General features: G+C 40.0%; 1 protein-coding gene across 1 annotated transcript in view; it reads right to left on the reverse strand.

Moving 5' to 3' along the window:
- Positions 1 to 3,594: 3,594 nt before the first annotated feature.
- UBXN7 (UBX domain protein 7) overlaps positions 3,595 to 27,925 on the reverse strand; it is a 60,550-nt gene continuing 36,219 nt past the window's right edge. The window contains exons 4-11 of the mRNA XM_049774460.1: positions 22,193 to 22,258; positions 20,611 to 20,723; positions 19,501 to 19,647; positions 17,235 to 17,325; positions 15,632 to 15,759; positions 6,088 to 6,481; positions 5,872 to 5,951; positions 3,595 to 4,153 (exon numbers count right to left, since the gene is read on the reverse strand). Of these exons, the coding sequence (XP_049630417.1) occupies positions 3,992 to 4,153; positions 5,872 to 5,951; positions 6,088 to 6,481; positions 15,632 to 15,759; positions 17,235 to 17,325; positions 19,501 to 19,647; positions 20,611 to 20,723; positions 22,193 to 22,258 (1,181 nt within the window). The 3' untranslated portion in view covers positions 3,595 to 3,991. The remainder of the gene's footprint in view (positions 4,154 to 5,871; positions 5,952 to 6,087; positions 6,482 to 15,631; positions 15,760 to 17,234; positions 17,326 to 19,500; positions 19,648 to 20,610; positions 20,724 to 22,192; positions 22,259 to 27,925) is intronic.

Genomic DNA, 27,925 nt, shown 5'->3' on the forward strand with positions numbered 1-27,925 from the left:
TTCTTTTTTTTTTTTTAGGTTATTGGGTCACACCTGGCAGCGAGCACTCAGGGGTTACTGAGGCTCTACGCTCAGAAATCGCTCCTGGCAGGCTCGGGGGACATGGGATGCTGGGATTCGAACCACTGTCCTTCTGCATGCAAGGCAAACACTCTACCTCCATGCCATCTCTCTGGCCCCTGCTTTTTCATTTTTTCACCTTACATGGCCATTCTTGGCCACAGAGCTATTTTCACATTTTCATCAGTACATCATTTAAAAAAAGCACTAACCAGCCTTTCAAAATAATGTAAATAGGAATATAATGGCACAACACAAATCCCAAAAGCTTTAAGAAAACAAAAATCAAATGATCATTTACAGATTCAAATAATGTTAACATAACCTTTTGGGCAAATAAATTCCCTCTGTGGGAGACTACAGCACTGGAGTAAAGAAAGAGATGGACTATGGATAATTTTGATTTTGCCATATACCAGTTGTGACATTCTAAAGTGGTTTTCTGAATTTCAATTTTCTTCCTTATCCAGAAAATGGGAGAAAACACTCGTTTTGTGATTCTCTAGGTTAAAGAAGAAAACGTCCACCATTACCTAGGTCTATACTAATTCTTCAGATTGCCATTATTTTTTTTGGGGGGCCACACCCGTTTGATGCTCAGAAATCGACCCTGGCTTGGGGGAACCATATGGGACACCGGGGGATTGAACCGAGGTCACGATCTTTCCTTGGCTAGCGCTCGCAAGGCAGACACCTTACCTCTAGCGCCACCTTCCCGGCCCCCAGATTGCCATTATTTCCTCTTTTTTATTTATTTTTTTTTTGTTTTTTTTGGGCCACACCCGGTAACGCTCAGGGGTTACTCCTGGCTATGCGCTCAGAAGTTGCTCCTGGCTTGGGGGACCATATGGGACACCGGGGGATCGAACCGTGGTCCGTCCAAGGCTAGCGCAAGCAAGGCAGGCGCACCTTACCTTTAGCGCCACCGCCCGGCCCTATTTCCTCATTTGGTTGATCTTTTTCTCCTCTTGTTCCTTCCTAAATCAAATTCAAAAGAAGTTTCCTGTCACTTTTCCTCCAGTTGTTTTCTTCCTGTAAATGTCTTTTCCTCCCTACCTTTTAATTTTCCTACGTGTTTCTATTACAATTACTACTTTAAACTTGTTACTCAATACAAACCTCTCCTCCGAAGAACAAAGAAATCTGCAGAAAAAATAAGATAAATTGAAGGACAAAATATTTCACAAGCAGGTCAAGTTCTTGAGCAAAGCAATACTCCATATTTACATGTAAATTTCCATGTAAAATAGATAATTCCTCCCCATGGGCTTCTATATCAAGCTCAGGATAATTACACTCCTGCCTAAAAATATAGTACCGTTGGTTTTTACTCCAAACAGTCCAATTATACAAAAGTTGGGTAAGCATCAAAGAAATTTAGAGTTTACTTAAATCATTTTACATATATACTTGGCCATCTCACAGTAATCCGAGTTGAAGAAGTCACTTTGGTTTCTTATAAATAGACATGCCAGAACTGAGCTTATCAAGAAGAAATATATTGTATCATTAATAAACACATCTCAGGCTCTCTAGACATGTTCAATAAAGAGAGACTAGCAGATAAAAGATTGAAAGAGTCCTAGAAATAAAATTGTCTTCACATTTTTGACAGATTTGGGTTTTAGCTGTGACTGGAGATGGGTGCCAGTACAGCACCAATGCTGGAAACACCCTCACTTCTTTCTTACCCTGTGCCTCCTGTAAGTTTTGGATTTCTGACCTTGTCTACTACGAGGTTTTTTTTATTCCTTTGATAGCATACAGTTCCATTCCTCAGACAGCAAGTATATTATTCAAGTTCAGAGACAATATTGAGAAATTAATATGAAAACCATGTTTCCTCAATAAAACAGATTCTGTTAGTTAGCTTTAAAAGCCTATGAAAAACATTAAAGTGGTATTACTTAGTCACAAATCTAAAGAGAGAACTTTGACTCAAGTATTAATGAAACTGTAATTATATAAATATATTTATAAATATTTATACAATTATATACTTATACATAAGCACTTACACAGACTTAGAAAAAATGTAAGAACATTAATTAAAAGGACTTAATGAAGAATAAACAAAATTTTCCATGATTTCCTTGAGGAGATACAGAACTCATTCTTTAGGATGGGTCCCTCAAAATTCAGCCATTAGAAACCACATTCTCTAATTATATATTAGAACAACATATAAACAATTAAAAAAATCCCCTAGTCTCCAAGATTTCTAAAGTTGATAGGAACCTGGGAACTCAAAGGTCTCTGAGCAATAGAAATTATGTTCCTCAAGTAAAAGAACCAATTGATCTAAACTCCCTCAAAGCCCTCTTTGACAAAAAGACTCCATTTTCTATTATAACAAGCTAAAGTTCTGATTTTGCCACCAGAATCACTACTACCCCATTCAAATTCTACCTAGATAGAGCTCAAGAACTGAGCACAGTGAAGCTGATCTGTGGAATAGTATCTAGATTAAAGATAGTAACTCCTAATTAATACTGAAAAAGCTTTTGCCAACTACAATTTAAATGTGCTTTTGTTTAGAAAATAAAAACCCTCATATTTTTAGATTACTATCTTCCTTACCTCCCTTCTAAATAGTTTTTATAAATTGAATATAAATGTTTTCCCTTTAGAGAAGCTTTCTGTTTGGATACCCTCTATAAGGAAAAAAAAAAAAAAACCCTAAAAAAACAGCATGAGGAATGAAGCTTATTTAGTTACCCAGAGACTTTTAGACTATTCCAACCAGGGGTTAAAATATTAAAAAAAAAGGGCCCGGAGAGATAGCACAGCAGTATTTGCCTTGCAAGCAGCCGATCCAGGACCTAAGGTGGATGGTTCAAATCCCGGGGTCCCATATGGTCCCCTGTGCCTGCCAGGAGCTATTTCTGAGCAGATAGCCAGGAGTAAACCCTGTGGCCCAAAAAACAAAAAACAAACAAACAAAAAAAAGAACTCTTACCAAAGGAACACAGTTATTAGCAACTCTCGGCTGTGTCTTTTCACCCCGATACCCCGAGACATATGTATGTATGTATGTATGTCTTAAAGCACATAGGACAATCAATAATCACAGTGGTCACAACTACAGACTATTGTACCGCATGATTATTGAGAAGCTGCCTTCCTATAGACCACTTGTGGACCCAAAGAATGGAAGGGCCAAACAAACTACTATGCTGTACTGGCAAAAACAGCAAGCACCTTCCAGTTTCAGTTGCTGAAATATGGTCACTACATGTCCATCCAGAACTAGCAGGATCAATACAGGTCAAAGAATAATAATGAAGAAAACTATCTCGGGCTAGGATGCTGAAAAGCCACCCCATGCTATTCACACTACATTTAACAGTAACTTTGCCAAGAACATACATCATGGATATCATTTTCGCGGGGGAGACAGGAATCCTTTGAACCAGGAGCAATAATTATAAGAGATGCTTTTTCCATGTAAACAAAAGCACAAATATTTTGTTATTCGATATCCTACATCAACAAAAGGTGTGTTAGAAATTTTCTCACTTCTATAAACCGGGCTTCCAAAAAAAAGGGTGGCTGTTCTTATTCCAAGGCTAGCCATTCCTTCACCAAAGCAGTCTGAGGAGTAGTATCATTTGATTCCCCCAAAAGTGGGCTCTTAAGAGACCACTTATTGGGACACACATTTCCTATTTCCAGTATGAGGAGGTCTTGTCCTTAAGCTTCCATTTGGTCACAAGGTAAGATAAGGAAGAAAGGGAGAAAAACAGAAAAAAGAATTGGAAAGAGGAAAAAGGGGGAGAAAGGGAAGAGAATGATTTACAGGAGAGAATAAGAAATAAAAGAGAAGGCAGGAAACTTGCTTGCCCAAGTTTGGCTGTATGGTCCAATGAGCCAAAACGTATCTCACAGGAAATGGGACAAAGGGGTGGGCTGAGAGAGGTCAGGCTTGGTGTTAATTTCGTTCCTGTACAAAGACAGTCTCTTGAGGACACAAGCCTGCTTCTTGTAACGTAATGTCATAGTCAAGATGAGACAGTTTCCTTCGTGGGAAGTTGGTGAGAAGTTCAAAGCGTTCATTTGGATATCCTTTTGACTGGACGTGTTTCACCAACGCCTAAGAAATCAGGGGAAAGATAAAGCCATTAGATGGAAATGAAAGAGCAACTAAAGAGAACAAAGGCAATAGATGTGTTGAGGAAGGAGAGGGTCAATAACCAGTAGTACTTAGGATTTACTCCTATCTTGTACCCAAAGATCACTCTTGGCAGTGTTCAGGGGTTCATATGTGGCACCTAGAATCAAACCTAGATCTGCTGGTATATGTCTTACCTGATGTACTAACTCTAGTTCCAACACAATTATTATTCTACAGAACAAATAACTAGGTTCCAAACTAATAATCAAATTCAAATAATCAATACATACTACTCTCGTGGAAGGGCCAATAGATCAAATGAAAAGATAATAAATCTGCACCCAAAACATTAGGGTGGAAGAGGAGCCGAGGCCACCCCTGGTTGTACTGAGAGACTATTCCTGGCTCTGTACACAGGTGTGACACTTGGGTATATATAGTGCAGGTGATCAAACCAAGGTTGGCAATAATGCTAGGCAAGTGCTTGCATCCGGATCTCTCTCTGGTCTCTGTACCCAATAATTTATGGTCATTAGTGCTACTAAAATGTAGAGTGATTACCAAGTTCAGTTACTTCCTAGAAAATTGTCCTCATTCCCAAATATTTTATCAGTTTTACCTTGTGTGTGTTTGTATTTTTGGGATAGAGAGAGACAGCCAGACAGACAGATACTGAGGATTAGGCAGTATTTTGTACTGTACTTCTAGTGGTGTTTAGGGAATCATACATTGTTAGGGGTCGAAATGGGGTCACTACATGCAAGGTCAGTGCCTTCATTTATATATTATCACTCCAAAATTTTTTCTATCTTCTTATCAGTGAAGGTATGTCCTTCATTCTACCACCTGTGCCCTGAACCTCTTCTTGCTAAGAATTCAAATCACTACCATTTATTCTCCTTTAAGGTATCTTTAATGTGTTCTTTGCAAATGCTTCCCTCAAACATCTTTTCTTCTCTGAATATAATTCACTACTTTCTCTAGCTTCACAACCAAAAAGATAAAAAAAAAAAAAATCTAAACTTGCTCTACCCATTGTCCTCCTTCCTAGTCCTTTCCAAATAGAACCCCACAATGTTGTTTGAATATCAGCACCACAGTGAGGTCTTACAAGTTACAGTCTTCAAGGCTCACTCAGGTCCTCTCCCCAAGGACAATTCATTCAGAACCTTGGTAAAAGCTAGTTTTTATCTTTCTCTTTTTCAGAAGCTCAAGAACAGAAAAAAAAAATCCCAGCAGATATGGGCTTCAGCATCACCACAGAACCATAAACATCTATGTACAGAGGAGAATGATATAAAGCAGATACTCACAAAGGGAAACCCAAACAGGCCTTGTGAGAGAAATACATAAAATATGAATGATGGTCTTTGTAGTTTCCACTATTAAGAAATCCATAAGCTCCATCACAGTCTTTAAATAACCACAAATCCTCTTTCTAGGTCATTATTTCAGTTGGGTTTCTATTCCAGGGCAGTCATAAGATAGGAAAGGACAGACCCTATGTGAATTGCTTCTTCCTTAAGATAACTCTAAAAGGAAATAATAAGCACTAAAATTCTCTGTTATATCTCATTTAGAGGGCAGAATGACTCCAATATCTAAGATCTCAAAAAATCATCAAGCAAACCCCAACAGACTAACTCCAATGACCTAGTCTCTCTTTGAAGCAAACACCTCCACTAAGATAGACTTACCAGAAGCTTGGCTTGCTCCGGAAGAGTGATCTGCTCCCTTTTTCCATCTGGGTATCGCAACATCAGCTGTGCTTTTGGTCCTAAAAAGAGTTGGGGGTGGGGGTATATATATATGAATAATTATAATTTTTAAAAATTCCTTAACATTTTTATTTTTATAAATTCCTTCACAAATTTTGAAAATTTTAAGTCAAACAAGTCTAGGATATAGCTCACCGTTCACATCTACATCTTCCACTATTCCGTCTGACTTTTCAGGTGACATTTCTAGTATTTCTGAATCCACAGCTGGCAATCCTTGGTGGTTTGTGGCTGTTCCAGACTCAGTTCTGGAAGGGGGCTCTGTCAAGGGCCTTCGGTTCTCATCTTTTCTATGCCCCAAATCTTTATGAGGAGACTTTCGGGATTTGGCAAGATTCTCAATATCCTCTTCCTCATCAGAGCCACAAACGGATATAAACTCCTCACTGCCAGAAAAAAGTTCAGATTCAGATTCTTCATCTGAGCGGTTATCCTGTTTTGTCTGTGTTGAATCAAAATGTGTCTCTTGTAAGGAGGCTCTGATTGCTGCTTCTAGCTGGCTGTCTTCACTTGCATCAATAAGGCTTTCCTGCAAGATGCAGTCATTAAAAATGGGTGGAAAGAAAAAAGAAAAGGGTTAAACCAAAAAAAGAGGTAAGCCAAAGAGCAGGGCATTAGAAATATAGTAGCTTCCTAATGTTATTTTCTGCTCAATTTATCTCTTCTTCTAGAATTTAAGCAATTTATAGGCAATGACTACATCTTAAAACATCCAAGTTGGATAGCTAATTAAAAACAAAAATATTTGGTCCAGAGCAATAGTACAAGTAGAGTGCTTGTTTTGCATGTGACTGACTTGGGTTCAATCCCCAGCCTCCCATTTGGTCCTCTGTGTACTGCCAGGAATAATTCCTTAAGTGCAGAGCCAGAACTAAATCTGAGCTCTGGTGGGTATGGCCAAAAAAGAAAAAAAATTCACACCACTTGGCACAAAGATGTTCTTAGAAGCACAGGCATTTCTGCATCAAAATAAATAAGATCAAGATAACAGTTGAGACCTTACCCAGAAAAGATAAGAACTAAGGTTTTAAATACAAAGACAAATCCAGGGCCCTGAGAGATAGCACAGCGGTGTTTGCCTTGCAAGCAGCCGATACAGGACCAAAGGTGGTTGGTTCGAATCCCGGTGTCCCATATGGTCCTGCGTGCCTGCCAGGAGCTATTTCTGAGCAGACAGCCAGGAGTAACCCCTGAGCATCGCCAGGTGTGGCCCAAAAACCAAGAACAAAAAAACAAAACAAAAACCAAACAAACAAACAAAAAAACAAAGACAAATCCAGAAGCCGGAGCGGAGCGGTGACGCAGAGCATAAGGCATCTATCTGCCTTGCGTGTTAGCCTAGGACTGACCATAGTTTGATCCCCTGGTGTCCCATATGTCCCCCAAGCCAGGAGCGATTTCTGAGTGTTTTGGGGGTGTGGCCCCAAAACAAACAAACAAAAACACAATGACAAATCCAGATAGGAAAGAAAGAAATCAAGCTCTCATTGTTTGCAGATGACATGATATTACATTTAGAAAATTCTAAAGACTCTACCAAAAAGCTTCAAGAAACAATAGATTCATATAGCAAAGTGGCAGGCTACAAAATTAACATGCAAAAATCAGTGGCCTTCTTGTACACCAATAATGATAGAGACCAAGAAAAGTAAGTGCTGGCAGGGATGTGGAGAGATAAAAACTCATTCATTGCTGGTGGGAATGCTGTCTAGTCCAGGCTATATGAAAAACATTATGGAGATTCCTCAAAAATCTGGAAATTGAGCTCCTATATGATCCAGCTATACTACTCCTAGAAATATACCCTAGGAACACAAAAATCCAATACAAAAATGCCTTTCTCATACCTGTATTCACTGTGGCACTATTTACAATAGCCAGAATCTGGAAACAACCAAGATGCCCTTCAACAGATGAATGGCTAAAGAAACTGTGGAACATACACACAATGGAATATTATGCAGCCGTCAGGAGAGATGAAGTCATGAAATTTTTGTATACATGGATGTACATGGAATCTATTATGCTAAGTGAAATAAGTCAGAGGAAGAGAGATAGCAAAAAGTAGTCTCACTCATCTATGGGTTTTAAGAAAAACAAAAGACATTATTGTCGTAATGCCCAGAGACAACCGAGATGAGGGCTGGAAGGACTGGCTCTTGATTTGAAGCTCAAAAAAACAAGAAAAAAAAAATTAAATACAAAGACAATATACTGGATTTTGAAAAATAACTAAATAAAAAGACAGTCTATCTTGCTCACCAGCAAGAATCCTAAGTCAGTTCTCCAACCACAAAACAAAACAAAAATGCCATACCACAAATAGAAAACAGCATTCGTGCAAGCCTAATAAATTTTTCATTCTGATAAGGAAGGAGGAAAACTTCATGTTTAATTCCAATGAAAGCTTTCATTATGATAATGAGAGAAAAATTTCTTTTTTCTTTTTTTTTGTTTTTGTTTTTGTTTTTGGGCCACACCCAGCGTTGCTCAGGGGTTACTCCTGGCTGTCTGCTCAGAAATAGCACCTGGCAGGCACGGGGGACCATATGGGACACCGGGATTTGAACCAATCACCTTTGGTCTTGGATCAGCTGCTTGCAAGGCAAACGCTGTTGTGCTATCTCTCCGGGCCCAGAGAAAAATTTCAATGGATTTCCCCTGAGTAAAAAGTTCTAACATAAAAGATTTCACTAAATTTATTGAGTCACAAAATAATACTGAACAGATTTAATTTAATTTCTATTCAAACTGTGCAGACAAACACAAACTTATATGACAATCAAAAGTAGAACATTGGCTTTTTTTTGTTTGTTTGTTTTTTGGGCCACACCCATTTGACGCTCAGGGGTTACTTCTGGCTATGCGCTCAGAAATCGCCCCTGGCTTGGGGGGACCATATGGGACACCAGGGGATCGAACCGCCGTCGGTCTGTCCTACGCTAGCGCTTGCAAGGCAGACACCTTACCTCTAGCGCCACCTTCCCGGCCCCACATTGGCTATTTTTAACATTAAAATTACTGTTTCTATTTTAAGCATATCTTCATGGTAATGTAAGATTGTGGTTTTTAAATATAGTCATTATTATTGGTGAGACAGAAACAGGAGTGGAACTCATGGTTAGCAATGGAAGATTGATTCCCAGTTTCTTTCTTTTTTTTTTTTTTTGGTTTTTGGGCCACACCCGGTAACGCTCAGGGGTTACTCCTGGCTATGCGCTCAGAAGTTGCTCCTGGCTTGGGGGACCATATGGGACACCGGGGGATCGAACCGCGGTCCGTCCAAGGCTAGCGCAAGCAAGGCAGGCGCACCTTACCTTTAGAGCCACCGCCCGGCCCCGATTCCCAGTTTCAATCACTGCTACCTCACGGTCCTCTCGAGCACCACCAGATGTGGTTCAAAAACAAAAGAGAATATTTTAAAAAATAGTCATTCTCTTTTAAAAAATACAAGTCTTAGTATAATTGAATGAAACAAAATTTGAAATTTACTTCAAGAAAATGCAAGTAGCAGAAGACAGAGATGACTGGTTTGGTCATACTGAATGTAGAAATTAGTATGGATACATAACAATAAAGTCATTCTACTTTTGAAGATGTTCAGAGTGAATAAAAAAATAAAAAATATACAGGTTACAAAGAAAATATCAGAAGAAACGTATGTTGGCTTTTACTATCTACAATCAGATAGCAAAGAATTAAACTTCTTATTTTTTAATGATTAATTTGGGGTTTTGGACTTCACTCAGTGTTGGTTGCTCAAGTCTAACTCTGACACTATACTTAAGTAGTTATCACTCCTGTCATGCCAGGGAATCAAATGTAATGCCATGGGTTGAACTGGGGTCAGCCAAGTGTACCTATCTGAACCTTAAAGGAAACACTTTTTTTTTTTTCTTTTTGGCTTTTGGGCCACACCTGGCAGTGCTCAGGGGTCATTCCTGGCTGTCTGCTCAGAAATAGCTCCTGGCAGGCACGGGGGACCATATGGGACACCGGGATTCGAACCACCACCTTTGGTCCTGGATCGGCTGCTTGCAAGGCCAACGGCGCTGTGCTATCTCTTTGGGCCCAAAGGAAACACTTTTAAATAAGCCTAATGCTATTTTACTACAGAATAAGCAAGTAGTTGTATCTATGTAATTTGTAGTAGCCTAGTAGATTGTAAGGTTTAAATGATGATTGACACTGGTCAGTATGTAGCTTGATTTTAAAACTACCAACATGACAGACTTAGACTCCTATCTAATATTCATTCTGAATCCTTACTTATAAGACCAATCATGACTATAAAAGAAAACATGTTAGCTGAAGATTTTCATTTATAAGTTTTCCTTACAACTAGAAAATATTGATAGTACAGAGCTACAACAGCAATTCCACAGGAATATGGAACTAAATACCTGTACTTGAAAATGTCTTATATTAATTACTCCAATTCCATTTTTTTTTTGTTTTGTTTTGTTTTTGTTTTTGGGCCACGCCTGGTGATGCTCAGGGGTTACTCCTGGCTGTCTGCTCAGAAATAGCTCCTGGCAGGCACGGGGACCATATGGGACACCAGGATTCGAACCAACCACCTTAGGTACTGGATTGGCTGCTTGCAAGGCAAACACCACTGTGCTATCTCTCCGGGCCCATCCTCCAATTCCATTTTTAAAAAGTTTCCACAGAGTCAGAGTGATACCACAGCAGGTAGGGCATGCCTTGCATGCACAGTCTACCCAGGTTTGACCCCCAACATCCCTTATGGTCCCCATGACAGCCAGGAGTGATTCCTGAGCACAGAACCAGGAGTATCACCTGAACAACACTGAGTGTGGACCCCCTAAAAAAAGGAAGTATCCACAAAGAAAAATTAAATTAAAGCTATACTATATTCTTTTTTTTAAATTTTATTTGTGATAACTGTGATTAATACAATCTTTCATAGTTGAATCTTATACTATATATTGTAGATAATAAAAACTACAACTCTAATCAATGGCCTAAAAAAATAGAAGAAAAATGACTGAAGCCAGAATTACTCACTTAATATCAATAAAACTTATAATTCCTTACTCAGGATAAAAGAAGTCACAAATTACCATAACTGGACAGAGAGCAGGTATGTCACTTATAGACATTAGCAACAAAAAATATGACAACATTAGATCAGTATATCTGGCTTTTTATGTGAAGTAGACATAAGCCTAAATAGTAAAACTCATTAAAGAAATAGATACTTGTATGCCCTATCTAATAATCAAATTGCATCTTTAGCTTAAAACATCTCAAAAAAGGGGGCCGGAGAGATAGCATAACAGTAGGACATTTGCCTTGCATGCAGCCAACCCACGACAGACTGTGGTTCAAATTCCCGCATCCCATATGGTCACGAGTTAGCCAGGATTGATCTCTGAACTTGGAGCCGGGAGTAATCCCTGAGTGCCACTGGGTGTGACCCAAAAACCAAAACAAACAAATAAAAATATCTCACATAGGGGCGGAGTTTGCCTTGCACACAGCTGACTCAGGACAGACATGGGTTCAATCTCACAGCAACCCATATGGTCCCGAGCCAAGAGCAGTATCTGAGCATGAGCCAGGAGTAATCCCCAAAGACCGCTGGGTATGGCCCACACCCCCAAACAAACAAACAAACAAACAAAAAAACCCCAAAACTCAACCCCCCTCCCAAAATAAAACATCACAAAGAAAATTCTGTGTCCAGGATGGTTGCACTGGTAAAATCATTGACTATCAGGAAGAAATATTCATCTACACAGAAACTTAGAGAAAATACTTAAACAGACATTACATAATAAAAAAGAAAAATCAACCCACCCCAAAAAGATATTACAAAGAAAAAGAAACAACCACCTCCCCAACCACAAATAAATATGCTTGACAAATAAAATTTATTAGCAAATAAAACCTAACAGTATACTTCTAAAGTTAATGCACTATAATTAATTAGGTTCTAGTCTAGGAAAGCAAAGTTGATTTAGTACAACTTTTTTGTTTTGTTTTGGAGTCACACCGGCGGTGCTCAGAGGTTACCCCTGGTTCTGTTCTCAGCTCTTGACAGGCTCAGGGGATCATATGCGATGCCGGGATTCGAACCACTGTCCTTCTGCATGCAAGGCAAACTCCCTACCTCCAGCAATCTCTCTGGCCCCTTTTTACATCCTTCTTAATAAGATCTCAAGTATGTAAGGCTGTGCAAGAAAATATCTGCTAAAACAAGAAAAATTATGACTCGTGGACATTTATTTCTGTAGTGCTTAGATACTAGTGGGAATATGACTGTGACTATGGGGACATAAGCCAAGACCAAGGGAGAAGATAGCAGAAAGAAAAAACCAGATAGTGGAAATGAAAAGAAAAACCCTAAATGACATCTATGAGTCAAGTCCTAGAATGCTTTACTCTAAAGTTCTTATTGAGAAAAGTGTTGCCTTCCTTGTTTAAGTCATTATTTGCTGTTTTTTTTTTTTTTTTTTTTTTTTTTGGTTTTTTGGGCCACACCCGGTAATGCTCAGGGGTTACTCCTGGCTATGCGCTCAGAAGTTGCTCCTGGCTTGGGGGACCATATGGGACACCGGGGGATCGAACCACGGTCCGTCCTAGGTTAGCGCAGGCAAGGCAGGCACCTTACCTCTAGCGCCACCGCCCGGCCCCGTTTTTTTTTTTTTTTTTTTAATCTCAGCTGATTTTTTAAAAAATTTTTAAATTTGTAACTTAAGAGGTATCTTAGGAGCCAGAGAGATAGCACAGCGGTAGGACATTTGACTTGCAGCGGTAGAACAGTTGACTTGCACACAGCTGATTCGAACAGACAGTGGTTAGAATCCCGGCATCTCATGTGGTCCCCCGTGCCTACCAGGAGTGACTTCTGAGTGCAGAGCCAGGATTATCCCCTGAGTGCTGCTGAGTGTGATCCAAAACCCAACCCCCCCCAAAAGATACCTGAGGTGCCAGTCACCTAATTTGTACCTAATTATGATTATGTATTATTATACCAATATTCCTAAATATTCAGTTTGTAGTCTCACTGTTATGTGCTGAGTATAAGCTGAGCTAAGAGGTGCTGATGTCTGATTCCTAGAGCAATCTGACTTCACTATAGTTAGATCAATGTGTACACAGTTAAGGGATGTAACCCTCAGCAAATAAAATTAAAAGTTGTATAAAGCACCACAGCCAAGAAGTACAATCCCTGGAATGCATCTATGTGAGGACTAAAGGTCCCCTGACCTCCCTTACCCCAGGGACATACACACATTTAGAGTGTCAACTCCTGGTGAGCACGTGTACAAGTGTAAAGGAATGAAATCTTTGGCAAACTCAACTATATGTGCAGGCATGCAGCCAGGCATGTGTACAACCTCCAGTCATCATAACAACAAAGGGAAGGAAGAAACAAATCTAAAAAAGAATCCATTGCAGTTTAGAAATAAAAAGAATTTGTACCACTCTTTGGTATGCAGTCATTTGGGGACATCCTATGGCAAGGAGTTGTAGATGACTTTCCTTATATAGACTCCTCTAAAAGTACTTTTATATTCAAAGCCAACAGGTCCTACAAGCAATTTGAGGTCCCCATTCTCCTTATCTTACAACTAATATTGATACCAACTAACAAACAGGTCTTTCTAGTTACAGCATATCATAAAAAATAAATATACGTATACTCGCTCCAAGGCTTGATTAAATCTTATATATATTTTACAAGTTATATATTTATATATAAATTATGTATCATACATAATATATATTACTATATATTACATATATTTTTTAACAGGTTATATATAACCAGTAAAAATGTTCGGCTATATCCTGAGGTTTGTTCTAGTTAATGTATTTCCATAGCTTCTTAAATCTGGATACTGAAATCTTGAGGCGCTTGACCCTGAAAAAACGAATTCTGTCATCAAAACTGCCAGATCAGTCCTCCTGCTCACTGGTACATATTCACGTTGCCTACTTCTAAAACCAGGTTTGATGTCAAATTCTTGAACCAGGGCTTCAAGAAGATTGAGAATATGAATATATTTTCCTGAGAGGACAAATCCTTATGTAGAAAATCACAAATATAAGATGTCTATGATACTATATAGCCACAGTTTGCAATTATCTACTATTTATATTACTATCTTTATCTGAGATATTGTGACTTTTTTTTATTTTTGGGTTTTGGGCCACACCTGGTGACACTCAGGGGTTATTCCTGGCTATGTGCTCAGAAATCATTCCTGGCTTGGGGGACCATATGGGACGCCAGGAATCGAACACAGGTCTGTCGTGGGTCAGCCGTGTGCAAGGCAAATGCCCTACCTACTGCTGCACTATCATTCCAGCCCCAATATTGTGATTTTTAAGAAAAACTGGTGATTCAAATAAAAGTATTATTTCTTTTTTTTTTTTTTTTTTTTGTGGTTTTTGGGTCACACCCGGCAGTGCTCAGGGGTTACTCCTGGCTCCATGCTCAGAAATTGCTTCTGGCAGGCACAGGGGACCATATGGGACGCTGGATTCGAACCGATGACCTCTTGCATGAAAGGCAAACGCTTTACCTCCATGCTATCTCTCCAGCCCCAAGTATTATTTCTTATACACATTTGGTCATCATTCAATATTCACTGGTTTTCAAAAGTACTTACAATTGTGTAAGTATTGTAATCAGCAAAGGTACTTTTCAGTATATTAATCAAAGTTAGAAACATAGGAAAAGCTTCAAGAAAGGAACTGAATGTGCAAGAAAACTATGAATCAGTGTGGTATTTTCCATGGACTGGAAGGAGTTAAAAATCAGGTTCGGGGGCCGGAGAAATAGCATGGAGGTAAGGCATTTGCTTTTCACGCAGAAGGTCATTGGTTCAAATCCCGGAGTCCCATATGGTCCCCCGTGCCTGCCAGGAGCTATTTCTGAGCAGATAGCCAGGAGTAACCCCTGAGCACCGCCAGGTGTGGCCCAAACAAAACAAAAAATCAGGTTCAATTGTCTAATCAATCATGTCTATATAATGAAGCATCAAAGTCCAAAAGAAGCTTGGAAGAGCTTATGGGTTCCTGAACAAATGCAATTTGAGGGAGAATGACCAGTTTGATGAGGGCATGAACATTCCATAACTTTTCCCCATACCTTACTCTTTGTTTTTCTTCATTGGGTTCTTGACTCACATCCTTTGAAATAAACCAGTAACATAAGAGGATAAATAGGTTTCCTGTGCTCTGGGTGTTATTCTAGCAATTACTCAAATCTGAGGAAGGGGCAGAAAAAAATCTTTGGCAACTCTTTGGCAACTAATTTATCAAAAGTATATTTAAAAAAACTAGATTTAAACAGTTATCTGGAGCCTGAGAAAGAGCTAATGGAAACTTCTGTGTTGGGTTGTTCATGTGGGGCTTGCCAACCATATTTGAAGTGGAGGGCAGTCTTAGGAGATTGCGCCCTTAACCTATGGAATTTGATGTTATCTTCACCTAGACAATGTAAGAACTGAAACGAATTCTTGGACATAAATTGGCCTTTGAGAATTGCTTGTTGATGGAGAGACCTATTGACGTACATTTATATTGAGATGTGGACATGCCTAACACCTACAAACTATCATAACCTCAAACATTTAATACAAGATACACATATACTATTTCATTTAATTGTTCAATACCACTTTTAAGTTATACTTACTGAACGGGCACATTTTTTGGGGGGACTGCTAGAGAGTCCATCCAACTGCCCATGTTCACCCAGAAATCCTGTTACTTGGTCCAAGAAGGAAGATACATCTAACTGGTGCCACTCGACTAGTTTTTGACCTAAAGATTAAAAACAGAATATATAAACATAGCTAAATTAATACTTTCTGAACATCTTATCAAGTACTTTTGCTTATTTTTTGATTCAAACCAGCAGTGCTCAGGGTTTATTTCTTTTTATGTGTTTGTTTTTGTTTTTGTTTTCAGACCACGCCTGGCAATACTCACGGATCATCTCTGAGCTAAGAAATTATTTCTGGCAAACTTGGAGTACTACATGTGAAACCAGGAATTGAACATGGGTTGGAATCTTCCAAGGCAAACATCCTACCCATTATACTATATCACCCCGGCCCCATCAGGGTTTAGACAGGCAATGCTCAAGGCAGCATTATGTGGTTGGTGCTAGGAGTGAACTAGGGTTGGCAGCATGCAAGACAAGTGCTTTAATTCCAGCTCTCATTATCTATCCATCCCTCATTATTTCTCATTATATCTCATTATCTATCCATTCCTCATTATTTCTTTTGTGAATGCATAATTAAACTGTACTGAGACTATATGGCCACCTCATCTTCTTGTTACAGTGTCTCCATAATCCAGAGAATATATTTCCCAGCCACCATGGTGATTAAACTAATAACCATAAATAAAGGTAACTGTCTTAACAGCTGGTAACATTTACTGTCATTTAAGAAGAAGAAAATCAGCACAGCAGTATCTATATAAAAATCAACAGTGCTGGGGAGACAGTACAGAGATTAGGGTGCATATAAAGCAGGCTCACTCCCTAGCACCAAATGGCCTGAAATATCACTGAGAATCTTGAAGTCCCCCAGCATCCTAGGGTGGCCCTAGGATCCATGCAAGATGGTGTCCTCGGATACTAACAATGAGTTGTTAGTCAAGAGTATCACCCCAGATCTGCCAACGAGACCCCTTCTTCAAAATCAAGAAATAAAAGAAGTTCTATCTTCTTTTTCTTTGGTAGAATTATAAAAATAAAATATATATAAAATATAAAAAATGATAAAAATAAAAATGCATTTAATTTATTAATATTTTTGTGGGGGTGAGGCAGGTCCTCCAGGCAGAGTCCAGGGTCCTGGAGCCATTCCAGGCTGGTACTACTTGGGTCCAGCACTGTTGGGGCTACCTGAGTCACTTAAGAGGAACAGGTAGTGCTGTATATTAAACCTGAGTCCTCCATGGCCAGCCTTTTGAGCTCGCTCTTGAATTCAAATTAACAACATTATACAAGAATAGAACAATTACCACTTTTCTATAGTGGCTCTTCATAAACTAATATATATGCAATTTTCTAAAATAACAAAATAACACATATAAAATATTACCAGAAACTCCCTAAATACATAATTCAATAGATGTCTAAATAATTCTAAAGGATGGGAACAATAAATTTTCACCTACATTCTTGCAAATAATTCTAAAATTGGACCCAAATATTAAAGATCAGTTATTTAGGTAATTGAAAGACAGATAAGGTTAAAGCTAGAAGCTGAAAGAAATCTTACCTGTCCGTGGATCCAAGATAGAAACATAGGGGAAATCCCCTAGCTTATAAAACTGTATATATCTCTGACCTTCTTCACTGTCGTGATAAACCTGTTAAATTATTGATATATTAAACAAAAAAAAGTTAGCCTCTTAAAAATGTATCCAGTTTACCCTTGTTATATAACTCTGATATATACTGGGCTCTCACCCCTACATTAAAGAGAAAATTAAAATCATCTGGTATGAATGCTTCCCTCCCTCCCTTCCTCCCTTCCTTCCTCCCTCCCTCCCTTCATTCCTTCCTAATTCAGAACAGATATTACTCTTCTTTTTCAGGGAGCACACAATGGGTACTAGGCACTATTCCCCACTCAGTACTTGGGTGACTATGTGGTAATGGGAATAGAAATCACAGCTCCTAGGGGCTGGAGAGATAACACAGTGGTAAGACGTGATTCGAATTTCAGCATCCCATATAGACCCCCAGCCTGTCTGGAGTGATTTCTGAGCACAGAGCCAGGAGTAATCCCTGAGCGCCACAGGGTGTGACCCCAAAACCAAAACCAAAACAACAACAATAACAAAAACCCCAAGGCTCTTACACTGAATTATATTCTGGCTCCCTGCTCATCCTTTTATCGGTCCACCTTATCCACCTTTATCATTTCCTGATGCTCAACCATATGTGCCTTAATAAATCATAATATATTAAAATTATAAGCTTGAGCAGCCGGAGAGATAGCATGGAGGTAGGACATTTGCCTTGCATGCAGGACGGTGGTTCGAATCCCAGCATCCCATATGGTTCCCTGAGCCTGCCAGGAGCAATTTGTGTTTTGTTTTGTTTTGTTTGTTTGTTTATTTTTGGGTCACAATAGGCAGCACTCAGGGGTTACTCCTGGCTCTATGCTCAGAAATCGCTACCACTGCGCTATCACTCTGACCTACATTCAGAACTTTTAATTTCCGTAATTGTTCATAAAATAGAAAATCAAAATAAGATCACTGAATCTTAATAATTTAAAAAAAATAGTAGAGGGGCTAAAGAGATAGTACAGTGGTAGGGCATTTGCCTTGCATGCAGCTGAACCAGAATAGATGGTGGTTCGAATCCCTGCATCTTATATGGTCTCCCATGCCTGCCAGGAGCAACTTCTGAGCACAGAGCCAGGAGTGCCCTGGGTACTGCTGGGTACAACCCAAAAAGAAAAATAAAAAGAAAATAGAGCCAACAAGACTAAGTCAAAATCTAATGCTATAAAGAATATCAAATTTGGGGCTGGAGAGACAACACAGCGGCATTTGCCTTGCAAGCAGCCGATCCAGGACAAAAGGTGTAAGGTGGTTTATTCGAATCCCGGTGTCCCATATGGTCCCCTGTGCCTGCCAGGAGCTATTTCTGAGCAGATAGCCAGGAGTAACCCCTGAGCACCACTGAGTGTGGCCCAAAAACAAACAAAAAAAAAAAAAAAAGAAAATCAAATTCAAGGTGAAATCCAAGTCTTAGCCAAATGTTACCCATTACTTTACGATCTTCTACGTTAGCAGATTATGGCAGTTGATTATGGCAGCCACTAGAATATATACTAGAAACTATACTACTAAGTATAAATACAGATCTTGAAGACTGACCCCAAAATCAAAATAGCTCACTAATATTTAAGCATTAGTTTCATATTCGATGTACTGGTTTTTTAAATAAGTTCATTTCACTCGTTTCTTTTATAAACTTTCTTAAATGTGACTATTAGGAAAATATTAATTTTTTGTTTGTTTTTTGGGGCACACCCAGCAGTGCTCAGGAGTTACTCCTGGTGGGGCCAGAGTGATAGTACAATGGTAGGATAGTTAGCCTTGCAGGATGGACCTGGGTTCAATTCCTGGCATCCTTTATGGTCCCGAGCCAAGAGCAATTTCTGAGCACATAGCCGTAAGTAACCCCTGAGTACTGCTGGGTGAGCCCCCAAATTCAGGGACCCAAACCCCCCCCCCAAAAAAAAAAAGAAAAAGAAATCACTCCTGGCAGGCTCGGGGAACCATATGGGATGCCAGGGTTGGAACCCAGGTTGGTCCAGGGTGGGCAGTGTGTTGTAAGCCAAATGCCCTACCACTGTGCTATCACTCCGGTCCCTTATAAGAAAATTTTAATTACATGGACCCCATTATATTTCTACTGGACATTATAACATATTAAGCCTTTTGCAACAAAATTGTTCCTTCCTTAATATTCCACACTACAGACGTAAAATACTACAAAAATGTCGATTAACTCTTTAATCTCACCTGCCAAAAAATGAAATGTTCCCGGATAATATTCTTCACAGCTTCATTACTCCATACATCACGGTTGAGGCACTGGCATGCAAAGTCTTGTACGTTCTGAATATTTATCATCAGCCACTTATTTTGCATCTGGCCACATTCTTTGGCCTGTAAAAGTTATACTTCGTTTATTTCTGGCAATTAATACTATCTAAGAGTTTTCAGAACACAGAAATTAGTCATACCAATTTACATGTGTGCATTAACTATACTTCTACAACAACATAGGCTATCAATGAACGAAGAAAGGAAAATAAGCACAAAATATAGGAAAATAACTTCTTGTTCTAGGAAATATCATTTCTTTAGTATGCAGGTGATAAATTATTATACTGCCTTATTGAAACAGTACAGCAGGTAAGGCATTTACTTTATAAGCAGCTGTCCTGGATTTTTGCCCTGAAACCCCTTAAGGTCCCATGAGTTTACTATGCATGATCCCTGAGCATAGAGCACAGCAAGTGGCCCAAATCCCAAACACTAAAAAAAAATTTTTTTTTTGGTTTTTGGGTCACACCTGGCAGCGCTCAGGGTTACTCTTGGCTCTACGCTCAGAAATCGCTCCTGGCAGGCTCGAGAGAACATATGGGATGCCAGGATTCGAATCACCATCCTTCTGTATGCAAGGCAAACACCCTGCCTCCATGCTATCTCTCCAGCCCCAAGGTAAAAAATTTTAAACAATTCCAAGGCCAATCAACAGAATTTACCAAGCAATCAATCTCATATATATAAATAAAATAAATTTAATCTTTAGGTAATTTAATGATTTTATATTTTATCAAATTTATTAAGATGTCAATACTCTATATACTAAAATCTTTTTACTTATAAAAATAAAGGGGGCTTGAGCGATAGTCCAGCAGACAGAAGTTTGTCTTGAGTTCATCCAAACCTTGTTCAATTCTTGGCATCCCATTTAGTTTCCTGAGCATCTCCAGAGGTAATTCCTATTAGTGTCAGGTGTGGGCCCAATTCCCCCCTCAATGAATAAAGGTGATAAAAGACACTGAAAATTGCAAAAGAGGAAAAGGATCCATTCAAAAGGTTTAAAATCACTTTATAACTTACTGTTTCAAAGCTGCCTTTATGCATCAAATCAATGGGTGGCCGGAAAAGATCTGCAAGGGTAGTTAGTTTCTTATCTATTGCTCCTCCATTTCTTAATTCCTGTTCTTGTCGAACTGCAACACAGGTAAAAAGAAGTTTCAAGGAACCATAAAATAATTCATAAGCATGGCACTGAAAAATATCAAGCTCAGGAGTCACTTAACGGTTAGGCTAGAGCTAAGCGGAAACAATAATTGCCTTGCACATAGCCAACCCAGGTTCAATCCCCAGCATCCCATATAGTCCCCTCCCCCTAGCCCTTGCCAGAAGTGATCATAGTTACTGAGCAAAGAGTACTTACTCATGACCACTGGGTGTGGCTATTAGCCCCCCACCCCTAATTGGGCCCAAGAGCTAATATAGAGGTTACTTTGCTTGCCTTCTATCAGCGGTCTCCATAGCACTCAGAGACCACTCCTAAGCATACAGCCAGCTACAGCCAAACACTGCTGGCTCCAAACTCAAAAACAAAGTTAACTCCCCAAAATCCCAAACCAATGTACTCATCAGCTTGATTTCAAATACAAATTATGAAAATGTGGAAGACACATTGATACTCTCTCAAGGTTAAGACTAAACACAGAATGCCTATTAATAGCTATCCAATCAAAGGAATTTCCTGGGCCACTGAATAACAGATCAGTGGTGAATCAAGCATTTGGCTACTGTACTGGCAACACTGGGCTACAGAACTTGAGAGGGGACCATACCATGTAGCTGTGATGCTTGCACATATGCTCACCGGGGGCTGCGATCACTTAGTTGTGGTGTTCACGCACATTTTGGTTGTAGGCCTAACCAGGGATCACTGACGACTTATACATGTGCTTGCTAGAGGTCAGCACATGCAAATCCTCTATAGTTGCAGGGTTATGGACTACAACCGCAATGGTGAACCTATGGCACATGCCAGCGGTGACATGCGAAGGCCTTGCAGCTGGCACTCGGAAGGTCCACAATTAAGATATGCGCCATGTGCCGCATAGTTCTTAGATACTAAAATCTTGTTATTAAGGTTCAATTGATGTGCTGGCACTTTTGAGGAAATTCTTTGGTTTTGTGCAGCAGTTTGGGCACTTGGGCTCAAAAAGGTTAGCCATCACTGAACTACAACATTAGTTGCAGTGCTTGAACATAAATGGCTGTGGACTGAAGGTTGTGTACTATTGCAATCGTACCTCAGACAACAGAGGCAATGTGGACCATATTTAGCAGCTGGAGACAAGGTTGGGGAATGAATTCACAATTTTACCCTTGTAAGTCAGATGCTTTTTTATTACTGAGCTATCCTCCCAGTCTTTAAATATCACTTTTGTTTTGTGATGTGGGGTATGGAAAAGCCAAGCCAGCTTTTGACTTGGAGGCTGCTCCTAGCAGTGCCAGAAATGATAGGTGCTGGCAAGAAGTTAAGACAAGTACCTTAATCCTTGTACTATCTCTTTGCCTCTATCCCAAAAGGAGAAAATAAGAGGGGGGATGGGAGAGGGAGTGAAGAAGGAGAGGGAAAGGAAGGGGAGAGGATAAACTGGTCATAGATACCTACTAGTTTCAGTTTGAAAATCCCGAAAACCATCAAATATTGAACGTGCAGGCCGCCTTCTTTTAGGAGCTTCATGGGAAAAGAAAAAGAAGTGATAAAACAAATTTTAAGTTCATCTTATATATGAAAACATTTCCATAAGATTATCTTACTGATCCTTCCCTAATAAATTATTATGCCCAACCTACAGTGTGACCTAGTGATAGATTATTGGATTGTTCCTTACTTGATATTTGGCTCTTACCCTAGGGTGGTACCTGATTCTTGTCTATATAAGGGTGTGAGGAAGGCTGGGGCTTTTTTGCTTTTATCCACTGAATAAAGCTGATATCTCCTGAAGCCTGACTGCCTGTGAGTTTTCTTTTTTTTTTTTTTTGGTTTTTGGGCCACACCCAGTAACGCTCAGGGGTTACTCCTGGCTATGCGCTCAGAAGTTGCTCCTGGCTTCTTGGGGGACCATATGGGGCACCGGGGGATCGAACCGCGGTCCGTCCAAGGCTAGCGCAGGCAAGGCAGGCACCTTACCTTTAGCGCCACCGCCCGGCCCTGCCTGTGAGTTTTCTACCTGCCACTATCACCTCAGAACAGGATTTTTTTTAAGAGTTTAGGGTCCTAATTGGTGCTCAGGAATCTCAGCAGTTACTCTCAGTGATGTACAACAAGCAGATCAGTTGTTCAATGCATGAGGATGCAGTGTTGCAAAGGTCCTGCAGTGTCGGGGACCACCAGTACACACCCAGAAATGCTCAGGAGGCTATGTGGGAAGCAAACTCCACCAGTACTGTGCATATGACCTACAGCTTAACTGTTGTCTGGTTCCAGAAATAGTTTGAGTCATTTCTAGCTATGAAAAAATTAGCTCTTCAATGACCTTTAAATTATATAGTCCAATAATTAGAGTATAAATTTAGTCTGACCCTCCTTAATATCAGGGAGATTTTAAGAGGACACGGGGCAATTTGATAAGCACTTTGTTGTTTCCATTCAACAGTGAAATAACATGAGACTATTTCCTAGTCTTCTGTACCCAATATCTCCCCCTTTTCCTTGCAATAAAAGAAATATAAAGCATCCAAGAGCATTACTCCTTGGCTTAAAAATACTAATTAAAAAAAAAAAGTACTAGTTTATAACGTTTTTTAAGAACCTAGTAAACAAGCCCACACTATAGCTCCTGTCCTGCTCTCTGCTTTGCTATTTCTAATGAGGCTTGCCCCAGATTAACAAACCAGGCTTAATCTGGTATAGGAGATAGAGGCCCTCCCTACAGAGTAGGTCCCAGCAGTCTCTACACTAGATCAGTGCCATTTAACTGGCCCACACTACAGCTCTTAATCTACTCAATAAATTACACACTGCTCACAGTTATTCTTCCTGTTATTTGGTGTAAATGAGCAAAGAAGAAAAAGAGTAACCCAGCATAATCACTCATCATCTTCCAGGGGGATCTAACTACAAAGTTTCACCCTCAGCATAGTAAAAACACTAAAAAAAAAAAAAAAAAAAAAAAAAATCAATGGGGAAAATTGAATAAGCCCACCAAGTTCAATGAAGACAGTCTTACTGAAGACAAACAATACTAGAAATTCTCAGAAAATGTTGTAAATAAGACTATAACAAATTGTTCGATGAGTATTTTTTTTAAAGTACCATAAGCAGTCAGCAAAACACAAGAAAGAACAAGAATTGAAATTTAAAAATAAATGACTACAGTCATATATGGTAGAAATGAAGAACATGTATGTGAGGTAGTGTCACAGACTTATTAGTCCTGACACTAAGGAAACTTCTGAGGTTCCTTGAAAGGTAAATGCACAAAATGGCTGTGGGAGACAAAGGCCAAAGACTGAATGAAGTTGGGTTCAAGCTCTGTTCTGTTTATTCAAAACAAAAAGTGGGATATTTATACACAATTCCTTGACAAGTCATAATTTTCAGACAAAGCTAATTTACCAAAAAAGGTACAGCGGCATATTATTCAAGGCCTATTTCTGATGCACGGCAGTTTCACTTTTGAAGTCGTTTTTTGCTAATTTGAGATCTATAGCCAGCAAGGTCAGTTTCCCAGTGACTAATGTTGTTTTGGTCTTATTCTGGTCTATACACTCTGAATTGGGGCTTAAAATGTTAACCCTTGATATGACTACATATATGCTAACAGCAAAACTAGATTTGAGAGTAATTATTATGTAAGACTAAATAGAGAATAGAGAATACTTGAATCTGCACAAATGTTCCTCATAAGGTGTGTGTAATATCTGAGTAATCTTTAAGAGAAGCTCTAAGAAAAGTGAGTAATAATTATTAAAGAATATTTGAATTCGAGGCCTGAGCGGTGGTGGTATTGCCTAGCCCGTACTAGCCTAGGACTAACCACAGTTTGATCCCCCAGGGTTCCATATGGTCCCCCAAGCCAGGAGCGATTTCTTTTTTTAACACTTTTTTTTTTTTTTGGTTTTTGGGCCACACCTGGTGACGCTCAGGGGTTACTCCTGGCTATGCGCTCAGAAGTCTCTCCTGGCTTGGGCGACCATATGGGACACTGGGGGATCGAACCGCAGTCCGTCCTAGGCTAGCGCAGGCAAGACAGGCACCTTACCTCTAGCGCCACCGCCCGGCCCCGCCAGGAGCGATTTCTGAGCGCACAGCCAGGAGTAACCCGAGCGTCGCCGGGTGTGGCCCAAAAACAAAACAAACAAACAAAAAGAATATTTGAATCCATGTAATTGTTAAATCTGAGTAATCTTTAAAATGTTAAGCTTAAGTTATGTCACTATTAATATTTATGTTACATCACCTTTTTTCCTGAATGCCTCATGGATAGGCAACCAAGGTTTCAGGGCTCCAATACCTTTGAGTACAGGTTATTCTCCAAGCTTCCTTTCTTATAGGAGCTACTTTTTCAAACACCCTCTGTGTGAGTACAGGCACTTTTGAATAAATACTGTAATAGTAGACAGCTTTGAAAGACCCTCCCTCAGGTAGCTGGGGCCTTTTCAAACTTGGTGCCTTCCTGGGTCTCAGGGTCTGTTTACATTGGGGGGGGGTGTAGCGATATAGAAGTCAACAGAAGCTCAGAATACCAGAATAATAATCAAGAAGCTCCAAAATAAAAAGGAAACAGCAGAAAGCAGATCAAAGTCTGAAAAGAAATGAACAGTATTATGGGATGAGTTCAATGGAATCATCAAAATCCCTGAGAAGGGATATCCTTGATGAACACAGTGCAAAAATCCTCAACAAAATACTACCAAATAGAATCCAACAATTCATCAAAATTCATCACCATGACCAAATAGGACGATTCTATCTGTGTGTAAGTCAATCAACTGAATACATTGTATCAATGAAAGAAAAAAAAAATAAAAAGCATAGGATTCTAACAATACATGCAGGGAAAGCATTTGACAGGATTCAGCACCCTCTAATGATAAAAACTCTGAATAAGATGGGAATTGAAGGAACTTTCCTCAACATAGTCAAAGCCATTTACCACAAGCCCACAGCAAACATTATACTCAATGGAGAAAGATGAGCTAAGATCTGGCACAAAACAAGGCTGATGAGATTCCCTTGGGAAAAAGATGGAAGCATCATGTTCCCCAACTTCAAGCTACTACTATAAAGCAGTATAGTCTTTAAAACATGGTACTGGAATAAAGAGAGACCTTCAGATCAATGGAGTGATGGAGACATTGGTGGGAGGACTGGTACATGTATGCCTGAAACAACTGTGTATGCCTGAACAGACTGTGTAAATCATGGTGTTTTAATAGAAAAGGTTTTTGTCATTAGTTTTTGTGACACACCAGGCAAACATTCTTGAAGGTGCTCAGGGGACCATATGGGATGCCAGGGATGCACAAGGTAGCATCATACCTGCTGGATTACTGCGCTGCCCACTAAAATTTTTTAAAATAAAATAATTATCATGAAAGGGGCCGGAGCGGTGGCACAAGTGGTAAGGCATCTGCCTTGCCCACGCTAACCTACAACGGACTGCAGTTCGATTCTCCGGTGTCTCATATGGTCTCCCAAGCCAAGAGCGATTTCTGAGTGCATAGGCAGGAGTAACCCTTGAGTATCACCAGGTGTGGCCCCAAAACCAAAAACCAAAAAAAAAAAAAAAATCATGTTAAGAGAGATAATTTAATGAGCTGAAGTAAATGTTTTGCACACAGAAGGCATGGCTTCAATCTTCCATGGCAAGGCACAAAATCCCAAGCATCAACAAATCCCTGGGCAGTGAGTTCAAAGCAGCCCTGAGCACCCCCAAGAAATAAAAGAAACAAAAATTAATTTATTATTACTTCTGGTATATTAGCAATAGTTCAGACTAGATAAACTGAATAATATGTGAAGTATATTTAGACATTGATATTCAGAACTTCCCTGTTCTTGCATCTTTATTTCTAAATCCAAATAGTATAGATATTTTTTATTTCTTGCTCTAGTAAACTCCAAATTAAAGATTAAATAAAAACATTTGGGGGATGGGGCCAGTGAGGTGGTGCTAGAGGCAGGTGTCTGCCCTGCAAGTGTTAGCCAAGGAAGGACCTCGGTTTGATCCCCCAGTGTCCCATATGCTCTCCCCAAGCCAGGGGCAATTTCTGAGCGCTTAGCCAGGAGTAACCCCTGAGCATCAAATCGGTGTGGCCCAAAAAACAAAACCAAAACAAAACAGAAAAACATTTGGGGCTAGAGCGGTGGCACTAGAGTTAAGGCGTCTGTCTTGCAAGTGCTAGCATAGGATGGACCAAGGTTTGATTCCCTGGTGTCCCAAATGGTCCTCCCAAGCCAGGAGCGATTGAGCATCAATGGGTGTGACCCAAAAACAAAAACAAAAAAAGATTAAATAAAAATATTCAAGGGGCCAGAGTGATAGTACAATGGGTAGGGTGTTTGCCTTGCACATGGCTAACCCAGGACGGAGCCAGGTTCGATCCCTGGCAACCCATATGGTCCCCCAAGCCTGCCAGGAGCAATTTCTGAGTGCAGAGCCAGGAGTAACCCGAGTGCTGCTTGGGTTTGGCTCCAAAACAAAACAAAACAAAACAAAACAAAACAAATGTAAGTGGTGGGCCCGGAGAGATAGCACAGCGGCGTTTGCCTTGCAAGCAGTCGATCCAGGACCAAAGGTGGTTGGTTCGAATCCTGGTGTCCCAGATGGTCCCCCGTGCCTGCCAGGAGCTATTTCTGAGCAGACAGCCAGGAGTAACTCCTGAGCACCACCAGGTGTGGCCCAAAAACCAAAAACCAAAAAAAAAAAAAAAAAAAGTTAAGTGTTTTTTCAATTCAAAAGACATATACATTTTTTTTTTGGTTTTTGGGCCACACCCGTTTGATGCTCAGGGGTTACTCCTGGCTAAGTGCTCAGAAATTGCCCCTGGCTTGGGGGGACCATATGGGACGCCGGGAGATCGAACTGTGGTCCTTCCTTGGCTAGCGCCTGCAAGGCAGACACCTTACCTCTAGCGCCACCTCGCCGACCCCAAGACATATACATTTTCTTTCTTTCTTTTTTTGGTTTTTGGCCCACACAAGGTGACGCTCAGGGGTTACTCCTGGCTATGCATTCAGAAGTCGCTCCTCGCTTGGGGGACCATATGGGAAACCGGGGGATCGAACCAAGGTCCATCCAAGGCTAGCGCAGGCAAGGCAGGCACCTTACCTCTAGCGCCACTGCCCAGCCCTGACATATACATTTTCATATAACTTTCTTCATCCTTCATCCCC

This window comes from Suncus etruscus, chromosome 6 (genome assembly GCF_024139225.1).
Source record: "Suncus etruscus isolate mSunEtr1 chromosome 6, mSunEtr1.pri.cur, whole genome shotgun sequence".
Classification (NCBI taxonomy): Eukaryota; Metazoa; Chordata; class Mammalia; order Eulipotyphla; family Soricidae; genus Suncus; species Suncus etruscus.